The following is a 21668-nucleotide window of genomic DNA, read 5'->3' on the forward strand; positions in this document are numbered from 1 at the left end:
TACAGACTGATAGATTCTTTATTCATTTCAATGTGGCTCATAAACTGCTATAGCTGCTAGCTATAGCAGTTTATATAGCTAGCTCGCTAGCTATATATAGCTATAGCTAGCTAGCTAGCTAGCTCGCTCGCTATCTCCTCTTGAAAAGAAATTAACATTATATATATTTCTAATTAAGAAAATCACTGTAAAATAATCCAGCGGGCTTCTGGCGCCTCCTCGTGGTCAGTCCTGAATGTGCACAGCTGCAAATTCTACTACATATTGCAAGGTAGAAAAATGCTATTTTGAAATATATTTACCACATGTGAATTTTTCTTTGATAGCATTCTTCAGCAGTGGAAGAAGCAGACTACTCCGATCTGTTAAGTAAAAATAGCAAAGTCACACTGCAGCAAAACAATTACTTTAAATGATTAAGTAAGCGTGGATAGCTGTCTGTCTCTGTGTGTCAGCCTTGTGATTAGCTGGCGACCTGTCCAGGGTGTGTAGGCTAATATCTGGCTAATATGTCTGACAATTGGTGTCGGCTCCAGGGGATGGATGAATGGATGGTTAATCATTGATAGACTAATGTACGTATAGGCTGCCACTTTAATGCAGCAGGTGAAGTGGGACAAATTGTAATTGGTGGCTTGATATCTACTAATATATAATATTGTATTTGTTGATAATATTTTGTAAAATTTTGAATCTGCAAAGTATAGCAACTAGATTTGTTAAATAACTGCAGCCAAAAAAATGGCCAACAATATTTCTCTTAAAGTAGTGGAGTAGTTAGTAGTGTCAAGGAAATAAAAAATACTCAATTAACGTTACCTCAAATTTACAGCAGCATTACTTGAATAGCGTTACATATAGTTACATTTCACCACTGTACATAATACATTTTCAGCTTCCCCAATGACCTTAACTTATCTAAGGTAATCAGGTTAGATAACGAAGGAGGCCTACTAATGTATTTTTACTCGTAAATTGATTATACGTTGATTGACGGTTTATTCGTCGAATACTGCATCCCGATTAAACAGGCGGAAGGGTTTTATTTTGAAGGTTTGGACCGGAAGTGCCAGTCGTGATTGAAGCTAGTTTGACATTGTTTGACTTCTGAACCTAAACAAGACTTTCTGTCATATCACTCAGTCTCTGGTATTCATATCTGTCCTCAGAACATCATAACGTGTGGACTTGGCTGACTCGGTGAGTTATAAACATTGAAGGAAGCGCACGGTTGATGTTTAGCTAACCTAGCTGACGTTACGGGGGCGAATAACCAATATTAGCTATTCGATAGCCTAAGCTATGTAACGTTACGCTAGCTACCAGTACCACTGAAGCTAACTAACCATCTCTTAAAACACTAAATGTCAAGAAACTTCTACGAAACTTTACGAATGTACAGGTCAGCTAAGACTATTTAACGTGACCTCTAAAATAAAGTTCAAAGATAATTCACAGAGATACTAACGTGCTGTAGCTAAAGCTAGCTATGCTGCTAGATGGATAACTAAGGTTAAAACCCTTGTGTTGTCCTCCGGACTGCCATACACCTGTTGTCCTCTGGGGTCAAAAATGACCCCACCTGGTTTGACTGTTTTTAAAGCATATAGTATAAATTGTCAATCAATTCTGTTTTACACCTTTAGTCTTACTTCAGTCCAACACATTACCACAAATCGTTCCCTTCATTTTGGAATTTAGGGCCAATAGACCTTGTTTACATAAAAGTATACCCTGTTTTTGAGTGAAAATACAATGAAACAATGAATTATTTTGACTTTATATTATTTTTTACTATTTGACTTATCACAGAGCGGTACATATCAAAGTTTAGTGAGGATGCTGTTCTTGAATCATTTGAATTTTTCTAATGGCAGCACATAATCACACCTGTTGTCCTCTGGGGTCAAAAATGACCCCGTCAGGTTTGACTGTTTATAAAGCATACAGTATGAATTATCACCCACCTCTGTGTTTCAACTCCTTAGTGAACTTTATTCCAAGTCATTACCTGACATATAAAACATGTCAACATTCATTTCTGCAACATTTAACATTAAAACTGACATTAGTCTGCAATATAATTGTGACAGCTGAAGGACTATTGTAAGTTAACCTTGCTGGCTTCCCGGGGCCACGTCGTCGTTGCAAAGTGTTGAATGTTACGTTACTGTAACGTTGTTAAATGTCAACCTGCGTTAGTTGAGCTAACGTTGAGTACAACAACTTGATAAATGGCATTCGCGAGGTTAGTCTCCTAAAACTACAACTGAATTAAAAACAGCACCGACGTACATTGTCATGTAAACATTTGCAGTGTCGTCACTACTTTATAACGTTACAGTAGTAACCTTAAACTCTTGAATACGTGAGCCGTATGTGAGAGTGCGTTTTGTTTGTGACTGCATGCAGAAAGCACAGCTATGTGCAGCTGTGTGCGGAGCTCCAGGGCTCTGTCCCCTGTTCTGCTCCCCAGGCTGCTGCTTCCTCCGACGGGGTACAGATTGGCCAGCAGGGGACTGTCGACCTCCCCGCACTGCATGGCTGTCAGCGGAGACTCCCAGCCGCTCCCGCTGCCCAGCCAGGCCCGCGTGGTGATCTGTGGAGGAGGCATTGCGGGGTCATCAGTAGCCTTCCACCTCGCCAAGATGGGCTGGACCGATATAGTAATGCTGGAGCAGGGCAGGTGAGATACATGTCTGTAATTTCAGTAGTAGGTTTTAGTGGTTGGGGTTAACAATTTGATTTAAAAGCTAAGGGAGGGATATAGACAGTTTTCTACACTAGTAGGCGATAGAGGATCAGTGGAAAGAGTTGTTGATTGGATATTGTTCTGCTAATGCTGCATTACCCGTCTCTGATGTTCTGTTGGCAGGCTTGGTGCAGGAACAACCAGGCTGTGTGCGGGCATTGTGAGCGTGGCCAAGCCTATTTCCATCGAGTGTCAAATGGCAAACTACTCCAATAGTCTTTATCAGCAGCTGGAGGAGGAGACCGGAGTCAAAACAGGTCAGCCACTTTGATATGTTTTGCTTTCAGTCATATTAAATTTATGTTATCCTTACTGCTTCCCATAAATACTTGCATGCGGGTACCTACCTGTTCTTTATCTTCTTTAGCTATTTTGTTAAGAGCATTTGTAATTTTATCTCTCCAGGGGATGTAGAGGCGTGTAGTGCATCTGGCTTTTTAGACAATGAAGCAAGCATTCACTGCATACTCATAGCATTGTATGTATTTGCACTCATTCTTACAGTAATGCAGCAGAAACATTTGCACGAGGCATGCACTATTCTACATTTATTATGGAAGCCCGAGATCGTTTGTTGTGCCTTTCCATAACATTTTTTCATACCTTTTTTTTTTTTGAGTAGAGCGTTTGAGTGAAGACCATGGGTGGTTTGATACCTGTCACATAATATGTGGTTTTGTGTGTTTCAGGTTATGTGAAGACAGGCTCTCTTTGTCTGGCCCAAAATCAAGATCGCTTCCTCTCTCTGAAGCGCCTGGCATCCCGACTAAAGTAAGACCCTAAAACCTCCGGTCAACGTTTAGTAGAGAACCCTTTGGCAACTTTAGTGTTGTGCAATTTTGAAAGTCCCCTCCCGACGATATAAGAAATATATCGCCCCCCCCCCAAAAAAAAAAGAGAGAGATGCAATGGTGACGCAGTTACAATACCCATAAGTTGCCACAATGTACAGGCACCAAACGCTATTTCTCACAATAATTCATATGCTGATGACACACTGCCTATATCTCTGATTTGATATTTCAAATGATTCAGAGGTCTGGAACCAGGTTAGATATGCAGTGCCCTTTTAAATATAGATATTTGTGAGTATCAGTCCTTCATCTTTATCTCCTTCACTTTATTCGTAGGGTAATGGGGATCAGCTGTAACATCATTAAGCCGAAAGAGGTGGCCAAACTCCACCCGCTTGTTAACATTCATGACCTGGTGGGGGCGCTCCACCTCCCTGCAGATGCTGTGGTGTCCTCACCCGACGTTAACCACGCCCTGGCTGTGGCTGCTGCTGGACATGGTGAGAGACTCGAACTTTCAACTTGCCATTGATAGAGCATTAATGGACAATTATAACACATATCTTACAAGCATTACTTATATTCTACCCCTATACTGTTTCTCCGTCTGATTCTCCTCTTCATCGGCATCTCCTTCCCTCCGTCCTCCACGCTCATCTCCTGTTTGCTTCCTCCTACATCTCCTTGTCTCCCTTATCCTATCCAGGGGTTCAGATCCTGGACAGAACCACGGTTCAGCAGGTGCTGGTAGAGAAGGGTCAAGTGATGGCGGTGGAGACTGATCGTGGCTCCATCGAGTGTGAATATTTTGTCAACTGTGCTGGACAGGTAAACCTCGGAGTGGGATAGAAATGTAGGAGCACCAACAAGTCCCAATGCCAAATTAGATCAAGGAGTTAATGAGGGGAAATCTTTGTAACCGTTTAGGATATTATTCTCAATTTCAGCCTTAGTTATGTGTACATCTTGATCTGATTCTCGCCTACATTATGCTCATAGATAGGAACAGTATGACTCGACAGATTGCAGTGTCTCCAGTATTTGTCCTGTCTGTCTCTGCTCTAGTGGGCTTACGAGCTGGGCCAGGCAAGTGAGACGAAGGTGTCGATTCCTCTTCATGGCTGTGAACACTTTTACCTCCTCACCAAACCTCTCCAGGAGCCACTCTCACCCAGCACGCCAGGTCTCATACAAGAAAAATTCACTTTTTCTTTCAGCAGGCACAACCGCTATTGGATTATAAATCACAGCCAAATATGACACCTGTAATAGAGAAGTACTTCCACATTTTGATTGTTTTTCTTTGGCAAATTGGCTGATAGAGTAACCCATTGCGCAGTATATTATTGCAACAATCATCTCTCAGCCTGTGCCCTTGTTTTCTCCTCAAAGATGTCGTTCAGAGTTAACACCCAATGATACGAGGGGAGGTCTGCTCTGTGATCGTACGCCATTATACTTAGAAAAATATTTTTACCGCCAACACCTCAATTTAACTAGTAGTTTCAGAAGGAAAACGTGTTGAAATACACTTCAGAACGTAACTTCCCTTGATTCTTGTGACTCTGCAGGTTGAATAAGTGTGTTTGTGTGAGAGAGAGAGAGAGGATACAAGGCGTGCCCAATTTATTGGTCAATTTGTTGAATTCAATGTCTTTCTTTACAGTGACATCATTTAGCCACTTGGCCCCTTGTTTCGATTGATAATTTACACGGTTATAGAGGATCTGATCTCACCGAGCGTGTGTCTCGTCTCCAGTTGTGATGGATATGGACGGCAGGATATATGCACGGCCATGGCAGGGCGGCATTCTGTCGGGGGGCTTTGAGAAGAACCCCAAACCCATCTTCACCGAGGGCCGCAACCAGCTGGAGATCCAGAACATGCAGGAGGACTGGGACCACTTCGGTAATGAAGGGAGCAATGGGAGGGAGGAACAAGACACATTGTTAAGTTTTGCGACGCGATGGGGTGTCTCATTTGTACTTTACTGATCCGAGTAAAGTCATTTATTTAAACATTTGCATTTGTATCCCAATAAGATCAAATAACGTTGTAGGTGAAGAGTACTTTTTAAATCTTTGTGAAGTATCAAATGCAGGTTTTACAGACTCAGCATCTCTATTTCAGGAAGCATGTTTTTCGGCCCCGTGTGGCCCCACATCATTCCTTTACTGATGAACCCAGATTTCCTTTCAATGCATTTTGGACGTTTTTCGGTGAGGTTAAAGTCATGGTGTTCAGTTTATTGTTATTTAACGTCTCCTTCATTGATTGAAAAACAATTGTCCGAGTCAGTTCAGTTTTTGAAATGCTTTTAATTTAACTGAAAGCAATGTCAGTTCCAAGTACACCTCACACACACACACACACACACACACACACACACACACACGTCTTTTGGCCTTGGCCTTATGCTAGTAATCTGAGATTCCTCATGCAGCTTGACGGGTTGTCGTAAAGACGGCCGTATATCACCAGTCAGCCCTGAAGTGGAGCAAAGCAGAGGGTCAAACCAATCTGTCTCAGGGGGATCTTACATTGCCGAACATTTGCATTTTGTACTTTAAATAAATATACATCACGTGGATTGAACACCAGCTTACCTCAAATCAACAATTGTTGTTATGAATGGAATCTTACGTAATGACTGGAATAGAGTTTTCCCTTTTGTAAAAAACAAGAAATCAACATTAAGATCTTATGTGTTGCATTGTCGTATCAAATGATTACCAACAAGAGTGCATCACATCGTTTAGTTTCTACTGGCAATGCATTTTTTACATTGTGCTGCCACATGTGACCCACCGCGTCAGCTTTCATAAATTGTTTACAGCACAACGTGAGGAGAAGGGTGCGCAGCACGAGCTTCAGCTTGTTGAGTCTTTGCAATAGTGGATGGTTTGGGTGGGTTGGTGGTTGGGCAAAGGCAACTTGGAGCCAACTCGTATGTTTTGTCTATTTTTGTTATTTGTAATTTGAAAAGCCTCACAGAGGGCCAGGTAGACAAGTAGCAGCTTCACTTTCGGGGCAGGAAGCAGTTGGATTTAGGGAGAATGTGGCTTTAAATGCTGAGAAATACTGAGACTGACAGTACAGCTGGCGTAGCTTTAGGCCAACCGTTTTCTTCATCACGATGTCGTTTGTGTAAGTGTAATATGTTTATTAATAATGCAATATATTGATTTCCTTTTTAGAGATTGTATAGAAACCGTATTGTCTTCTGCTTCCAGAGCCGATGCTCAGTGCCTTGCTGAGGAGAATGCCGGGTCTTGAATCAGCTGAGATCCATCAGCTGGTCAACTGTCCGGAGTCCTTCACCCCTGATATGCGCTGCCTCATGGGGGAGATGCCCAGTGTCTCTGGCTACTACGTGCTGGCAGGGATGAACTCCTCTGGCCTGGCCTTTGCTGGAGGAGCTGGCAAGTAAGCATGGGTTTAAGTGTATTTGTTAGGGGATAGCCTACAGTGTTCTTTTAAGGCTAACATTACCAAGTGAAGACATTACTGCTCTTTATTCTACACCTGAAGACATTATATAAGAGGCTGACAGAAATATCTTTTACTCAGAAAATAATTCTGCCTCTGTTTTATCAGTTTCAGTGATGAGCTTTGCGATCTGGTCATGCTTTGATTGCGTCACAATGAAGCACAAACGGCATTGTTTGTGTGTTTTGGTATCCAGGTACCTGGCCGAGTGGATGACCTACGGCTACCCCACCGCCAATGTCTGGCCACTTGACATTAAACGCTTCGGCAACCTGCAGAGCAGCCGAACCTTCCTGCGACACCGAGTAATGGAGGTCATGCGTGAGTAGCGAACTCTTGTTGCCGTGTCGATGTTTGGCGAGTCTTAAAACAACCGTTGCGTGGTAACGAAGAGATCCGTTCCGAGGAAGATTCCAGCGTAAGCGATGAAAGACAAAATCCACCGTCCTTGTCCTGTGCTAAAAATAAATCTAAAGTGCAGCTGAGGATAATATGTCTAGTTCCGACAGAACAAGTTGGTACCTTCCAAAGTTCTCTGGTACAAAATCTCTTTGATTTTGAGAGAAGGAACGATTACATCAACTGATAGCTATTTTAATGTACATGTCGTCTGAGATTAAAGATATCTTTTAACCAAAGAAACACACAGAAAACTACTGCCTACGTTTCCATTGCGACTGGTTAACGGCAGCATACATTGAGGGTGAGGGTGATAAAAATAAAGTACCACATTGTATGATTAATAATAATATATCAATTTTCTATAGCGCTTTTCAAAATACCCAAAGATGCTTTACAAGGCAGAGACAAACAGAACAAACAAAAAAAAAAAAAAAAAGAATAACTGGAGAAGCTGTGCTGAATGGGTCATGTAGTGGAGGGTAGGGTGCAGGGGTTAGCAGGTGAAGGCGAGGTTGAAGAGGTGGGTTTTGAGGGCTTGTTTGAATGATGATAGGGAGGGAGCCTCATGGATGTGGATGGAGAGGGCGTTCCAGAGGGGAGGTGCAGCAGCTGAGAAGGCCCTGTCACCCCAGGTCCGGCGCTTGGTCCTGATGGTCTTCAGAGTGTTTGCACCGGCGGACCTGAGGCAACGGGTTTGGGCGTGGAAGGGGAGGAGGTCTGAAAGGTAGGGAGCGGCCAGGTTGTTTAGGGCTTTGTAAGTGGTGAGTAGTATTTTGAAGTCTATTCTGTATTTGACCGGGAGCCAGTGAAGGTTGCGAAGGACCGGGGTGATGTGTTCATAGCGGCGGGTGGAAGTGAGCAGTCGGGCGGCAGAGTTCTGAACATATTGGAGTTCATTGAGGATTTTATTGGGAGAACCATAGAGGATGCTGTTGCAGTAGTCGAGTCTGGAGGTTATGAGGGCATGGATGAGAATTTCGGTGGTGGCAGGACAGGGAGGGTCGGAGGTGTGCAATGTTCCTGAGGTGAAAGAAGGCAGTTTTGGGGATGTGGTTGGCGTGGGGTAGGAAAGAGAGGGTGGGGTCGAGGATGATACCGAGGTTGCGGACCTGGGTGGAGGGGGTGACGATGGAGCCATCAATGTTGAGGGAGAAGGGCTGGGCCAAGAGCTGTTAACACAATTACCACCTGATAAGTCACAGATTCCTAATGTAGTGTTTCCAACACCTTAAAGGTGAAGTGTTCTGTAGTTCTGCTTCTGTATGATGACGTCTCCCAACGTGTGCGTGTTTTGTTTCCAGCCCTGCTCTACGAACTAAAGGTTCCGCGCTGGGACTTTCAGACCGGGCGTCAGCTGCGGACCAGCCCTCTGTATGACCGCCTGGACACCCAGGGAGCTCGCTGGATGGAGAAACATGGTTTTGAAAGGCCCAAATACTTTGTTCCTCATGGAAAAGGTACAGAATACTCACCCGCAACACACTACGTTCTCTTTACCCTGACGTCCTCAGTACAAAAAACAACCTGTGTGTTTGTGTTTGTAGATTTGCTGTCTCTGGACCAGAGTAAGACTTTCTACAAGCCCGACTGGTTTGACATCGTCGGAGCAGAAGTGAAATGCTGCAAAGAGGCCGTGTGTGTCATCGACATGTCTTCCTTCACCAAGTTTGAGCTGACTGTAAGTCAGCTGCACTTTCCACCTTCGTGGGTTCAGACTTCTAACCGTACATGTTTTTTTTTTTTTTAAATGGCAGATTAAGACATTCCATTCCATATCGATGAGTAATGTATCCGCTTTTGTGCAGTACTTTAAGTAGAACCTTGTGGTCTGTCCTGATGTCCTAGTCACAGAACAGCCAGGCCCTGGACCTGCTGCAACATCTGTGTGCCAACGACCTGGATGTCCCTGTTGGACATATCGTCCACACCGGCATGCTGAATGAGAGGGGGGGCTATGAGAACGACTGCAGCGTTGTCCGCGTCAGCAAGAACAAGTTTGTAACACCTCGGCAATAGTACCTCAGACATGCGGTTGGATATGAACCATTTAAAACAACTTACAAATCATTTTTGTCCCATCTGCAGCTTCTTCATCGTCTCTCCGACAGACCAGCAGGTCCACTGTTGGTCTTGGATAAAGAAACACATGCCCAGTGACCCACACCTCCACTTAGAGGACGTCAGCTGGAAGTACACTGGTAAGCGCACGCCGCCATTGTTGATTTCCTTGCAGTGATGTCGCCATCTAGTGCCCACACAATATTAAAGGGTGGAAGCAATGCGCCAGTATCGCACTAGGCCTACATTCTTTTTTTTATTTTTTTATTATTAGCTCAGGTTCTGTAAAAAGTATGAAAGAACACACGACACACTATCTTCTCTGTATTTTCAGACTCAAACAATTCTTTGCCATTTTCAAAGGGGGATAGCTTATACAAATAATAATAATAATTGTTGTTTGTATTATTACTAAGAGTTATTTCAGCAGTACTTGGGCTGAACTTTGTAGGACAGGAAGTCTAAAGTGCTTATAATTCTTTGCCCACAGCTTTGAATCTGATTGGCCCTCGTGCAATGGATGTTCTGACTGAGCTGTCATATGTTTCCATGACACCTGACCATTTCCCCTCCATGTTCTGTAAGGTAGGACACAAAAATCTAGTTTCAATAACCTCAATAGAGTAATTATCATCCTTGTGGTGAGAGCAGTAGGAAGAGCGGTGATATTAATTGTTTGAGGAGCTGGAATAGTTGCAGCTGCAGCACTTTAGACTGCACCTGTGGTGCTATGAGTGTTGCCAACAGTACGATTGTTTATACTCTGTTATTAGCCCCACATTGAACAGTATTTAACCGTGTTTGCATGCGTGTTTACAGGAGATGAGCGTTGGCTATGCCAATGGGATCAGAGTGATGAGTATGACTCACACGGGAGAGCCGGGGTTCATGCTCTATATACCTATAGAGGTGCGTCCCGCTCACGTCCGCACACACACAGGAAATATGAATCCAGTCACCATTCCACAGCATCAGGTCAGGTTTAAGAAAGTGCTTCGTGCCGTACGGTACATCATAATTCCCTCTGCTCTCCACAGTATGCTCTGCACGTGTACAACGAGGTGATGTCGGTGGGTCAGAAGTACGGGATCCGCAATGCGGGCTACTACGCGCTGCGCAGCCTGCGCATCGAGAAGTTCTTTGCCTTCTGGGGTCAGGACCTCGACGCCTTCACCACCCCGCTGCAGTGTGGACGAGAGTTCAGGGTTAAATTTGACAAGGTCTGTTGCCAGTTCAGCGAACTGTATGTCATCTGCCGGTGTGGATTCTGTCTTCTGCTTTCCCGTTTTGGGGTTACAAGAAACCTTTTATTGAGCATTATGGCGTTTCGGTCAACAGCAACTCCTCGCTCTGCCTATCACACTATCACACTATGACTTTTCCAACTACATTTACTATTGAAGCTTGAATTTTATACTACTTTTTATGCCTCTGTGCAGGATGAACTGATTTGATTTCGGTAGTCAAAGGTCCCGTCCTGTCCCATGGGTTACCTCAGGACCGACTGGAAGGAGTTTCTTCAAATTTGGCTCAAATGAACTGTTTAGATTTTGGTGGTCAAAGGTCCCTGTGACATCAAAACATTATTTTGGGCTCAAGAATGCATATGCTAATTATGACAATTTCACACAACAGGATTTGCACAGCCGTGTTTATAAACTGCAGCCGGTTGGCAGAGGCACACAACAGCTAGGCTGTAATTTAAGTGTTTACTTCAAAACGGTTGGGAAAATGAGAGAATGATTGCAGAATAACAAAAGGCACTGTGCCATCTGCTTTGCTTAAACATCTGTTCAAATTGTCACCAAGCTGCAGCTGCAGGCACAGCAGGTGGCACATTTTGGAATCAGTGGAACATCAGGTGTGCTGCTGCAGCAATAATTGCAGAACAGTATTAATGACCGGACCTCGCCGTGTAAAATTGCTTTCACAGATTGCTTTCAGATGTGTAGTCGTCAGCAGTATTGATGTCTTTAAAGTTTATTTGAAAAATGTATAAAATAAAAAAAGTTAGTTTTCTGTAGCTCCCAACAGGACTGTGCAGTCTTTGTATACTGTTGGTAGACCATGTCCCAGAACACTTCATTATCTTCATTCTCGCCTGTCCTCTCTCTTCGCCTCATACCAGGACACGGATTTCCTCGGTCGCGAGGCCTTGCTGCAGGAGCGTCAGGACGGCGTGTCCCGGCGATTTGTCATGCTGGTTCTGGAGGACCACGACACCGAGCTGGACCTGTGGCCGTGGTGGGGCGAGCCCATCTACCGCAACGGCCTGCTGGCCGGCACGACCACCAGCAGCGCCTACAGCTACACCCTGGAGCGCCATGTCTGCCTCGGCTTCGTGTCTCCGCCGCCGGGCCCGGAGGGGCTCCCCACGCCCATCACCCCGGACTTCATCAACCGCGGGGACTACGAGGTGGACATCGCCGGCCAGCGCTACCCAGCCAAAGCCAAACTCTACCCCTTCAGCTCCCTCTTCACTCAACAAAAACGCCGCAAGGAGGACATGGAGTTCAGCAACCTCCAGGGGAAGTGATGACGGCCTCGCTTTATCCTCAGCGGGGGGGCTTCTGTGACACTCCTGCAGTCCTTCAATCCACTCCCACACTTAACTGGCAGTGCCAACCAATTTCTTAATGTCTCGTAATCCGAGGGCAGTATGCACAAGCACTCATTCTCTCTCTAGTATCTAACTTCCACGCTGCATCTCCGTTCGGTTCTTTTTTTTCAAAAGTGCAATATTTAAGAGGCACCAAATGCTCAAGCTGTTGGAACTACAGCAATGCAACAGCACTCGTGTGTCGTCAAATTGTTGTTTTTTCCAGCCCCTGCCCTGCCTCACACTCAAAAACACGGTACACGGTTTACCGGGACAGTCTGCGCCGGTCTAGTGCCTTTGTCAAGGCAGCATCAACAATATTTTTTGAGGACACTTTGTTCACCTAAAACCCATCGAGCGGGAGTTTAGACAGACAATCGTATCCGGCGGTGTTCCAGTCACTGTAACGCTTCGACAGTCTGGAAGAGTCTGAAAGAAATGTCGTTTGATGTCGATGCAGTTGTTGACTCTTTTGTCAGTTTACAAATTGTAAATCTGCTGCTGTAAAGAATACGAGTGATGTGATGTGATGTAGAGTGCGATGTGGCCCAGTCCAGATGCTTAATACTCTCCACCACCACCATCCCCACTACATTGTCCAAGAATCAGGCAGCCTGATAAAACCATTAGCTAACCAATATTTACTCCTCTTGAAAAGGCTCCGAGAAGCCCCAAAGCAAAATGAGCCCCCCCTTTGACTCGGTCTTTCTCATCAACTTCCAGCTGTTCTTCTGCCGTGTGTCGAGCTTGTGGAAACGGTATTCACGGTAATGTAATCCGCACTGTTATTTGTTTAGTGGTCGTGTTGCAGCACCGTCTCTCTTTTGATGCTCAAGTGTTGTCATTGTTTTGCTGACGTTAGTTGACCCACAGATGAGGGAAAGCTGCGACTGGAGCTGTTGGTTTGAGTCCACAACATCTTACATTAGTGATTTGATCGTTTGTCTTTGCTTGATCCGGAGTTACGATGTTTGTATAAAGGAAGGACTTCAGGGCACTTTGAAATAAAAAAATATGTATTTTTGTATAGTTAGTGTGTATAAAATCTCTATTTTCAGTACCGCACCTTTTTTTCCCCCCTTCAAGTCGATGAGCTTTAAGTCACATCAGCAGTGTGAATCATCAGGACCACGTCGGTTGTTTCGTTCTTGCCGTTGAGCTTTGTTTCAAATGCTTTCCAGAATGATCCTGTACTTAGAAACGTCATTCGTCAGCCACAGCTTGGTGTTGTCTTACACGTGTTCACCTTTTGAAGCAATCGGGTCCTTTTGCTCCTGCTAAAGGTCACAGTGTAAACAGAAGGACTGGGAACCCACCAGTCAAATAGTTTGGGGGGGGTCATCTGAAAAGGAAGTATTTTAGTGTGAATATTGCTGAAGATAAGATGCTGAGTTGACAAAAACCTCACCAAACCGTCATACTTTTTTTTTTTTTAGTACTTTGCTAACGTCTCAGGCTTTTTCACTACAAACGGCGTACTACACAAGCTCCACTGATGTATAGTATAAGTTTCTGGTATATAACGTATGAACTCCAAATGCGGGGAGTCGGATATCACTTTTTTAAAGGGCTAATTTCTCTTTATGTCCGTTATGTTTGTAAAAAAGGCGTTACTATTAATTGAAGCGTCTTACACGTGAGAGTGCAGAGAACCAACATCAGTCTTTGTGTCGGTAGTCTGGATTCACGTCGGGTGCTTCAGGAGCAACATTTCTCTACATCAGTAGAACTCTGCTTTGGCTTCATGTGACAAACTTGTGTGTCTTACTTGATTTTACTTTTCTCAACAGTTTTCTCATCTCGGTGTCTAAATAAGACCCCATTAACAAGCGTTCATATCAATCCCAGTTCAACTGCAGCAGCTTGTGCTTTAATGGAGTTCCCTTTCAGTATAAGAGCTCAGCAGGTCGCCGGTTTCTATCGTCACTGACGGCTTCATGTTGAGTCCAGCAGCTGTGAGGAGTTCTGGATTCAGTGAAGGTGTCTGAAACGCATTACTGCAAAAATCACTTAAGATATCAGTTTGTTTTTTTACTCTCCTGAATGTATTGAAGGGAAAAGGCTCCAAGCATTTGCACTAAACGAGAGCAGCGTGCTGTTTTCTGTTACTGTACGTCGTCACAGGATCTCTATGGTGTTCTGAGTATCCTGGAGAGTTTTCTTGTATTTTAAAGGTAAATCAAAACTAACTACACACTAGCACGTGGTGCGAAGAGCGCTACAGCTGAATATCAAGTATGCCATCCAAAAGATTTAGGCAAAAAGAGTTATAAATTGAATGTCAATGGTCTGGAAAAGTGTGTTATAAAGTCTGTTGTAATGATCACTGTGAAGTGGTTGTGTTGAAACACAAACACTCCACTTTATGAGTTTGGCGCATGTTTGTCTCGCTCAGTGTTTCCATTTCTACTCTACTTGTACTGGACTGATCTGTACCGGACTGATCTTCCAGCGTTTTCTTCAGAGCTTTACGATATTGTATTTATATCATGTGTCTGGCTGTACTTTGAGTGAAACATAAAGAGAACTTTCCTTTGAATTTGCTTCGTGTGTTCACTTCAGATGCGTGTGGTCTGGTAACGGCTCGAACGCGGCCGGGTTCAAGGGTCCGGTTCGAAAGGTTCACTCGCGTGTCCACAGTCGCAGCAGAGGACGGAGACACCTGCGCTCTGCTCATTAATAACACCATCTGCAATCATCTCTGCTGATGAAATTATGTGAAGGTTCAAGCTCAGAGCCGGCAAGGTTACACAACAAAAAAAACAACCTTTATTAGCATATTACGACACAACCGCGTCCTCCCGGCGCAGTGCATTCTGGTTGATGGAGATCACGTCCTCCTGGCTTTGCGCGGGCGACATCCGTTGTGCGGCACGGGGGTGTTGTCGGTGATCGATATCACCTCCAGGCCTCCCATCGTCAGGCCTTTGATCGCGGACTGAGCAACGGAGGAAAAATACATTCATTCATTAACGAAGCTAATGGGGACAAATCGAGATGTCTGTGGCTCCTCAAACAGCCTTAAAATGACCTCAACATAACGACTGTCTTCATGCAGCGATTGGCTTATTTGAGTTGCACTGCCACTGTTAGACCAACACACATGATCTCATTGTGCCTCTTTATACTTTCATGTATCCTGTAACTTTGAAATATGAGGCCAGTTTTGCTGATAAAATAAGCATCCATGAAGCAATTAACTGAGGATTTACTGCTTTAATATTAAACTTTTGGGGACTGTTGTCAAGACAGATGTCCCCTTCGAGCACTTTTTTCTGATAATTGATAGACTAACTTAAATAATCAAGTATTATGTAACAACATTCAAGATTTTTAACGGTTGAATGAGACGTTTTGGGGGCCAAATGATGCACAGTAGAAACGAGTCTTTATCTACTCACCAGACGTCCAGGACCGAGACCTTTGACCACAACTCGGACAAATGTCACTCCCTTCGCTGTGGCTTTCTGTTGGGAGGAGACGCAGAGAGGATTGATGTCATCCATCAACCTGACTCGGCTATTCACAAATGCTAGAAAACTAACTTGACTGCATTGTCTTAATGCTAAAAACATCTTTAAACATGACATAAATAAATAAATACCATCAACATTTTGTTACGGTACATGGTTGATTAGAGCTAAAACGATCGGTCCATTAACACCAAACACACAAAAACACCTTGGGATTCTTCATTGGCATTTTATCAATATTTTCTGACTGGTCAACCTCTAATCTATTTGGTAATTTCCCATCTGGGCTTTCAGTCACTAACAAAAACAAGAGATAAAGCTCCTATTAAAATGTTGTCACCATATTTCCATTTTCTGCTCGAGAACATCTTAAAAACAGCAGCTCAGAATAATCTGCCCATGCGGTAAAAGCTACGGTAGCATCACGATAATACGCTGTTTACACTGCGAACCAGTGTGACCTTAACCCTGTCAGCCAGCAGCCTTCATAAATCAGCTTAACAGAAAGTCTAAATGAGCGCTTAACACACTCCTCAGTGAGGGCAGCATACCTGCAACAAACGTTTAATATTCATCATAAATTACAGTTATAATGATGCTCTAAACGCTACAACTCACTTTATTATAAAGCAGCTTGAAAAATCCCTTCAGCTTGTGTGCTGTAGATAGACTAATGATTATGGAGTTTAGCTCAGTAGTTAAAACTCCCTCAGATCCTGTTGAAACGAGCTCAAACAGGTGGAGGAGGTGAACCCCTACAGTATATGATCAGATGGTGTGTGTGTGTGTGTGTGCGCCCGCAAGTTCCGGGGCGTCAGAGTACCACATGGGAAACGTACCGCAGCAGCAGAGATGCCCGCAGTCTGAGCAGCGATGGGCGTCGACTTCTTGATATTCTTGAAGCCCTCTGTTCCGCAGGACGTCCGGACCAGCGACTGTCCCGTGCTCTCCGTCAGCTGGATGTGTGTGCTGGTGCAGGATAGGACAGGACTGTTTACTTCGCTGGCATTCGACTCGATTTTTATTAGCATTTAAAAAAAATAAATAAACCATACATTGTCTAATTAGGGCTAAGGACCTTTTCTGTGGCATGAAGCTACAAATGTGTTCACTCAGTCCACCAGGAAGAACTAATAAAACTGAACTTCTGGTTTGCAGAAATTTGAAGATGGTAAAATAAAAGGCTAGTTTGGAGATTAACATTCAGAGATTGTTTCTTTACAGAAAAAAAATATGAATGTTTGACTTGTCATAGCAGAAAGAAAAGGTGGAACTAATAACGTCAATGATGTTCCAGCAAGTCAGTACATCTGCTGTAAAAAGGATCTACCCAGTTTTATGTTCATATTTCTTCCCACTAGTACAATTTGGGATCCAGCAACCTTACCTATCCTAACTGATTTGAGGATGAAAATGATCTTAGTGAATCACTGTTTTGTTGTCACTTTTGCAGATTCCACTTACTTGTTGTATGTGGCTTTAATGTGAGCGATTGGTAACTCCTCAAACTTCTTTCCACCCCATCTCAGTGAACTCTCCTGGCCAATCATTGGAGGAAAATGGCTGGAGGATTCAAATTGAGGTCAATATCACATCAACATGCAGTAAACAAACACATACATTAAAAGGGGAAAATACAAGAATTAATCCAGAATTATTCTCTCAGTAGACGAACATGAGCAGGTGTGGCGTTGTCTGACCTGAACTCTTTGGAGGTTTTCCCAGAGTCTGTGATGGATGCTGCAGTCTCCTGAAGTCTGACTCCACTGGTACACAGTGTTCGCTGCAAGCCAATGCTTCCACAACTGTAAACACAAAATCGCATTAGCACCATCGTCCTAAACCAGTGTGGCTTGTCAATCAGCTCAAAACTATTGACTGCTACGATCAAAACAAGTGCCACCCGGACATTAAGTACAATGTTGTACGAAAAACCCATTGCTACATAACATTCAGCATGCAGCAGACTGACTTCATCAGAACTAACTGTTAGCCGTCAGCTAACAATGATGCTAGTAAAACATACCCATAGAACACATTCAGAGAGCTTCCACTTGCATTTAGGGAGGCAGACAGCTGTTGGCACACGTTACTCAAATAACTAACGAATGTACAATTTAATTTATACATGTTTAATACTTTAAGATACAATTACGCTTTCAGAAACTTAGCTACTTCACACACAACAAATGTGACATTGAAGGCCTGACCAGACCTGGGCTAACAATGTTTTTTGAGGGGGGGGGGGGGCAAGGTCATTATTACACTATATACGTTATTATTACACGATAAATACATGTACCATTTGTAAAGTGGATTGGACAATACGTATCTTATGAGTATTAAAATATATATCCGTAATACGTAGAATGAAATGTTTGTTTTTAAAAAGTATATCAATATCAGTCTCCCCCCTTCGCTTTTATCGGAATAGACCGTTCGTCTTGCTGCATGGAATTGTGGGTAGAAGTAGAAATATGCTGCCTTCACTGCCTCATAAACCGTCGTAAATATAAAACTACTCTTGTGAACACCTACTTGATCCCTTCAAGTTACAATCATTCTGACTTAAGCTTTAGAGAACCGAAAGGAGAACACTTAGAATTGGGAATTGGTGGTAATTGTTGCAACCACAGGTAACAACGTGGTTGAAAACCCCTCCTTCCGACATCTATAACCCCAGGCTTGTTTTCCTAAGCAGTTTCCAGGATTAGGATTCTTTTGGATCGACATTAAAGTAGCAAAAAAAGATGGCTGCGCCCTGTAGAAGGATGGCCAGTCGGTCTCTCTTACAGGTTCTGTCTTGCTTTAGCAGGACAGCGGTCAGGAACGCGGGGTTTCGTCCGTTTTCCAGCACTTCTGTTTGTCGGGCGACTTTAACGACCCAAAGTGTGACGGAAAGAGCTCGTTCTCCGTGGACTTTGATGGCAGCCGTGTGTCTGCAAAGGTTTCCGGTCATTTCAGCGGACTGCACCCCGATAGAGCAGCAGTTCAGACAGATGATGCGCCAGGTGCGTTTGTTCAGCACGACACACAGGTGTAGACCGTGAAATGATGATGAGTTATCTATGCCGTACAGCACGTGACCATGTTTACCATCCAAATACTGTTGAGGCACCAATTTTGGCAAAAAATATTTCCAAATGCAGCATGTGACCATGATAAAAAAAATACATGCGGTGGCAAATGTGATTCCCAATTAGGTCTACTGGATCTCAGAATTCTGGGTAACACCCGCTTGTATTTAACAAATTGACATTTAATTTAGAACTCTCTCTAATCTTGTGGCGAGGCTCTTGAAGTCAGCATACTGTAAATAAGATGATCTAACAGTATGTTCAGTTTATGGAATCAATTCATATTTTGAAATAACGTGCTATGATCAGTGAATCCTGTCTGTGCTTGTATTTCTCCCCCTCCATGAATGATAAAGCTGTAATTTCCAGCACATACAATTGTTGAAACTGTCCAGTCAAGAGGGGGAGAGGGCACACGTTCAACCAAATACTTAAATTCAGGCTTAGAATCTTTCTTTATTTGATTCCGTTTATTAGTATCATACCCTGAAAAAAAACATTGTAATAATTCTGTTGCCTGAGTTAATCAAATTGGGATCTGAAGCAAATTAATGGTTTATTTAAAAAACACTATTTTCACATTATTGCAGTATGTATAAGTCATTTAGGATTATTGTGATTAACTTATTGTGACATCAGCAGTAGAGTAACGTTTAGCTGCAGAAGGATATGAGGTAGATGACAGATCCATTGCTCTCTTCATCAGATGACACCCAGCCAAGATTTCCTAATCGGCCCAGTAAAATAGAGGCATGCGAAGGGTCCTTGAATTTGAGATGGAGACCTGCTCCGACTTGATTTTCAGATGGAGCTGGAGAAAAGCTTGCTGTCGGACCACGAGCTGCGGCTGCTGGAGGACGCTGAGAGGATGAGTCGCAAGCAGGCGGACGACTACGACTCGGATGAGGACGACGACCTCGGGGACCAGGAGATCGTGTTGGCTCAGGACCTGGAAGACTCCTGGGAGCAGAAGCTGAAGAGCTTCCAGCCAACGCCAAGGGTCACAGGTCAGCATGGGGAAAAATGGGACGAACTGTTTGTCTAGTGGGGTGAACAAGTATACGGGAATGTATGCGGTATGAAAATCTACTTAAAGGGACAGTGTGCAAGATTTGGGGGCATCTAGAGGTGTGGTTGCAGATTGCAACCAGCTGAATACCAAGCGTTTAAGAGAACTACGGTGAGCCAGGGTTTGGTTTGTCCCTTCTGGGCTACTGTAGAAACATGGCGGACTTCGTGGAAGAGGACCTGCTCCTTAAGTAGATATAAATGGCGTTTTCTAAGCTAACAAAAACGCAACAATTAGTAGTTGCAGGTGATTATTCACTAATGAAAACATAGTTATGAGTATGATATTCCATCTCTGCTAATACTTCTCCAGAAATGCAACACACTGGCACTTAATGTATTACAAAAGTATCTGACAGTATTCAGTCTTTTGCCTCGCTCCAATCATTAATCAAGTGAAACAGAATGGAAAAGAAATTGAAATAATCTGAAGGTGTCGCACACATGTGGGTTTAAAGGAAATTACCAGGGAGGAAAGAGACTTGTGTTACTTTCAGTGCAAGATTCAACTTTTTTTTTATTGACATTCAGGAAATCTATTCGCTCCAGCACTCCCAATTTGCATTTTATTCCTAGTTGACATTTCCAAAGTTTGTGTCAAAGTTTGCCGTACAGTAGCAAGAGAGTCGATGCCGGTGAGTGGCGGCTGACGTTCCCGTCTCTTGTTTAGCTGATGCAGATGAGGACTTGACCTCGTTGGAGCGCTGCCTGGCCGACTCGCTGTTCCTCCTGGCCGAGCAGCAGGTCGGCGAGGGGAAGCTGTGGCTGCTGCCTCAGACACGGTGGCAGGACGGAGAAACGCTGCGGCAGACGGCCGAGAGAGCCCTCGCTTCCCTGCCAGGTAACGTGGCTTTTTAAGGAAGCTGATGCAACCGCTGTTTGAAGGAAGCTGCTGATATTCAGTCTGCTGTTTTTAAACCATGAAAATTAGTATTTAGCAAAGTATTCAAGTCTTTTTTCAGATTGAAATTTGCTGAATCATGGGCCACTGAAACCACTTTTCTTTCAGTTCCATTATTATACAGCCCATGGAGACCGACCAGTAACTTAACTATGAAATATATTTCATTTGTTTTAAAATGACTATATATAAAATAATAGACAACAATGATTTGAATCAGAAATGTAAAGTTCCATGTGCAGATATGTGCATAGATCTGTTCTCCCTAGATATAGAATTATTTTCATATTGTCAATTAATGTCCACAGCTTTCCATGTAAACTGTAACTTTATGAATGCTATTCACTTTATTTATTCATGTAAAGCTGTATCAATGCCCTAATGCTACTTAAAATCACTGTTGCGCCCATTGCACTGATAGAAACCTGATACTTTATTCTCTATACTTTATTATTTTACTTTTATTCTCATCTTAAACCACAAACGCGCTGAGCTTTACTGCCTTACCTTTTAATTTACGGTCAATATAGCATCTTTTTTAGGAAAGTATTAACTGTCAATAAAAGGACACTGCAGTGTGAGAAGGAGGGTTGGAAATACAATGTATTTCGATTAGCCTCAAAGTCGTTGCTTGCGGCTGCATATAAGGTTCCATCCATATCCTAAACATCAGCTTTTATAGGTTGTTTTATTGTCAACACGCTCCATTTGCTGCGTTATCACCGTATCTACATCCAAATCTCTTTTAGCTGTCGTGACCCAGTTTCATCCTCCGGATCATTAAAGTTTGATGCGATCTTATCCAGAATAGCTGCTGCGCTTCTTGCACTGCAACCGTCCTTCAAACCTCCAACCGGCATTTCACCAATCACACTGCAGCATGTTGTCACATCCGCACTTAGACCTCCAAAGATGAGGCTGCAGCTCACGGATCAGCGGCAGTCAGCAGACGGCAGGACGGACGTTTGGGGTCACAGCTGGCCAACGCTTGGGCCAGCAATGATCTATTCCACCAGATGTTGAACATTCGTCTCTTCCCCTCTTCCCCCCCCCC

The 21668-nt window shown here is 43.6% G+C and overlaps 3 protein-coding genes across 4 annotated transcripts in view; 2 read left to right on the plus strand and 1 right to left on the minus strand.

The window, feature by feature from the left end:
- The first annotated feature begins 1079 nt into the window (after positions 1-1079).
- On the plus strand, positions 1080-14634 carry pdpr (pyruvate dehydrogenase phosphatase regulatory subunit). Its single transcript, XM_031848533.1, has 18 exons — positions 1080-1200; positions 2413-2686; positions 2876-3009; positions 3442-3523; positions 3883-4046; positions 4253-4374; positions 4612-4729; positions 5306-5455; positions 6781-6973; positions 7233-7357; positions 8740-8895; positions 8983-9116; positions 9284-9432; positions 9524-9636; positions 9987-10081; positions 10316-10405; positions 10534-10716; positions 11625-14634. Exons 2-18 carry the CDS (start codon positions 2424-2426, stop codon positions 12030-12032), a joined length of 2679 nt encoding a protein of 892 aa, XP_031704393.1. The 5' UTR covers positions 1080-1200; positions 2413-2423; the 3' UTR covers positions 12033-14634.
- On the minus strand, positions 11461-17777 carry mrps11 (mitochondrial ribosomal protein S11). The gene is made up of 6 exons (XM_031848536.1): positions 17595-17777; positions 17269-17373; positions 17033-17131; positions 16408-16537; positions 15497-15562; positions 11461-15033 (listed from the first exon to the last, which is right to left on the minus strand). Exons 1-6 carry the CDS (start codon positions 17696-17698, stop codon positions 14926-14928), a joined length of 612 nt encoding a protein of 203 aa, XP_031704396.1. The 5' UTR covers positions 17699-17777; the 3' UTR covers positions 11461-14925.
- A 538-nt stretch (positions 17778-18315) lies between these two features.
- The window catches only part of mrpl46 (mitochondrial ribosomal protein L46), a 5780-nt gene continuing 2427 nt past the window's right edge, over positions 18316-21668 (plus strand). Inside the window, exons 1-3 of one of the 2 annotated variants that reach the window (XM_031848535.1) lie at positions 18316-18579; positions 19451-19652; positions 20384-20554. In XM_031848535.1, coding sequence (XP_031704395.1) covers positions 18319-18579; positions 19451-19652; positions 20384-20554 — 634 coding nt within the window. In that variant the 5' untranslated portion in view covers positions 18316-18318. The remainder of the gene's footprint in view (positions 18580-19450; positions 19653-20383; positions 20555-21668) is intronic. The other variant, XM_031848534.1, reaches the window with a different exon arrangement.

This window comes from Anarrhichthys ocellatus, unplaced genomic scaffold, assembly GCF_004355925.1.
Source record: "Anarrhichthys ocellatus isolate YVR2014 unplaced genomic scaffold, GSC_Weel_1.0 scaffold8, whole genome shotgun sequence".
NCBI classification, from domain to species: Eukaryota; Metazoa; Chordata; class Actinopteri; order Perciformes; family Anarhichadidae; genus Anarrhichthys; species Anarrhichthys ocellatus.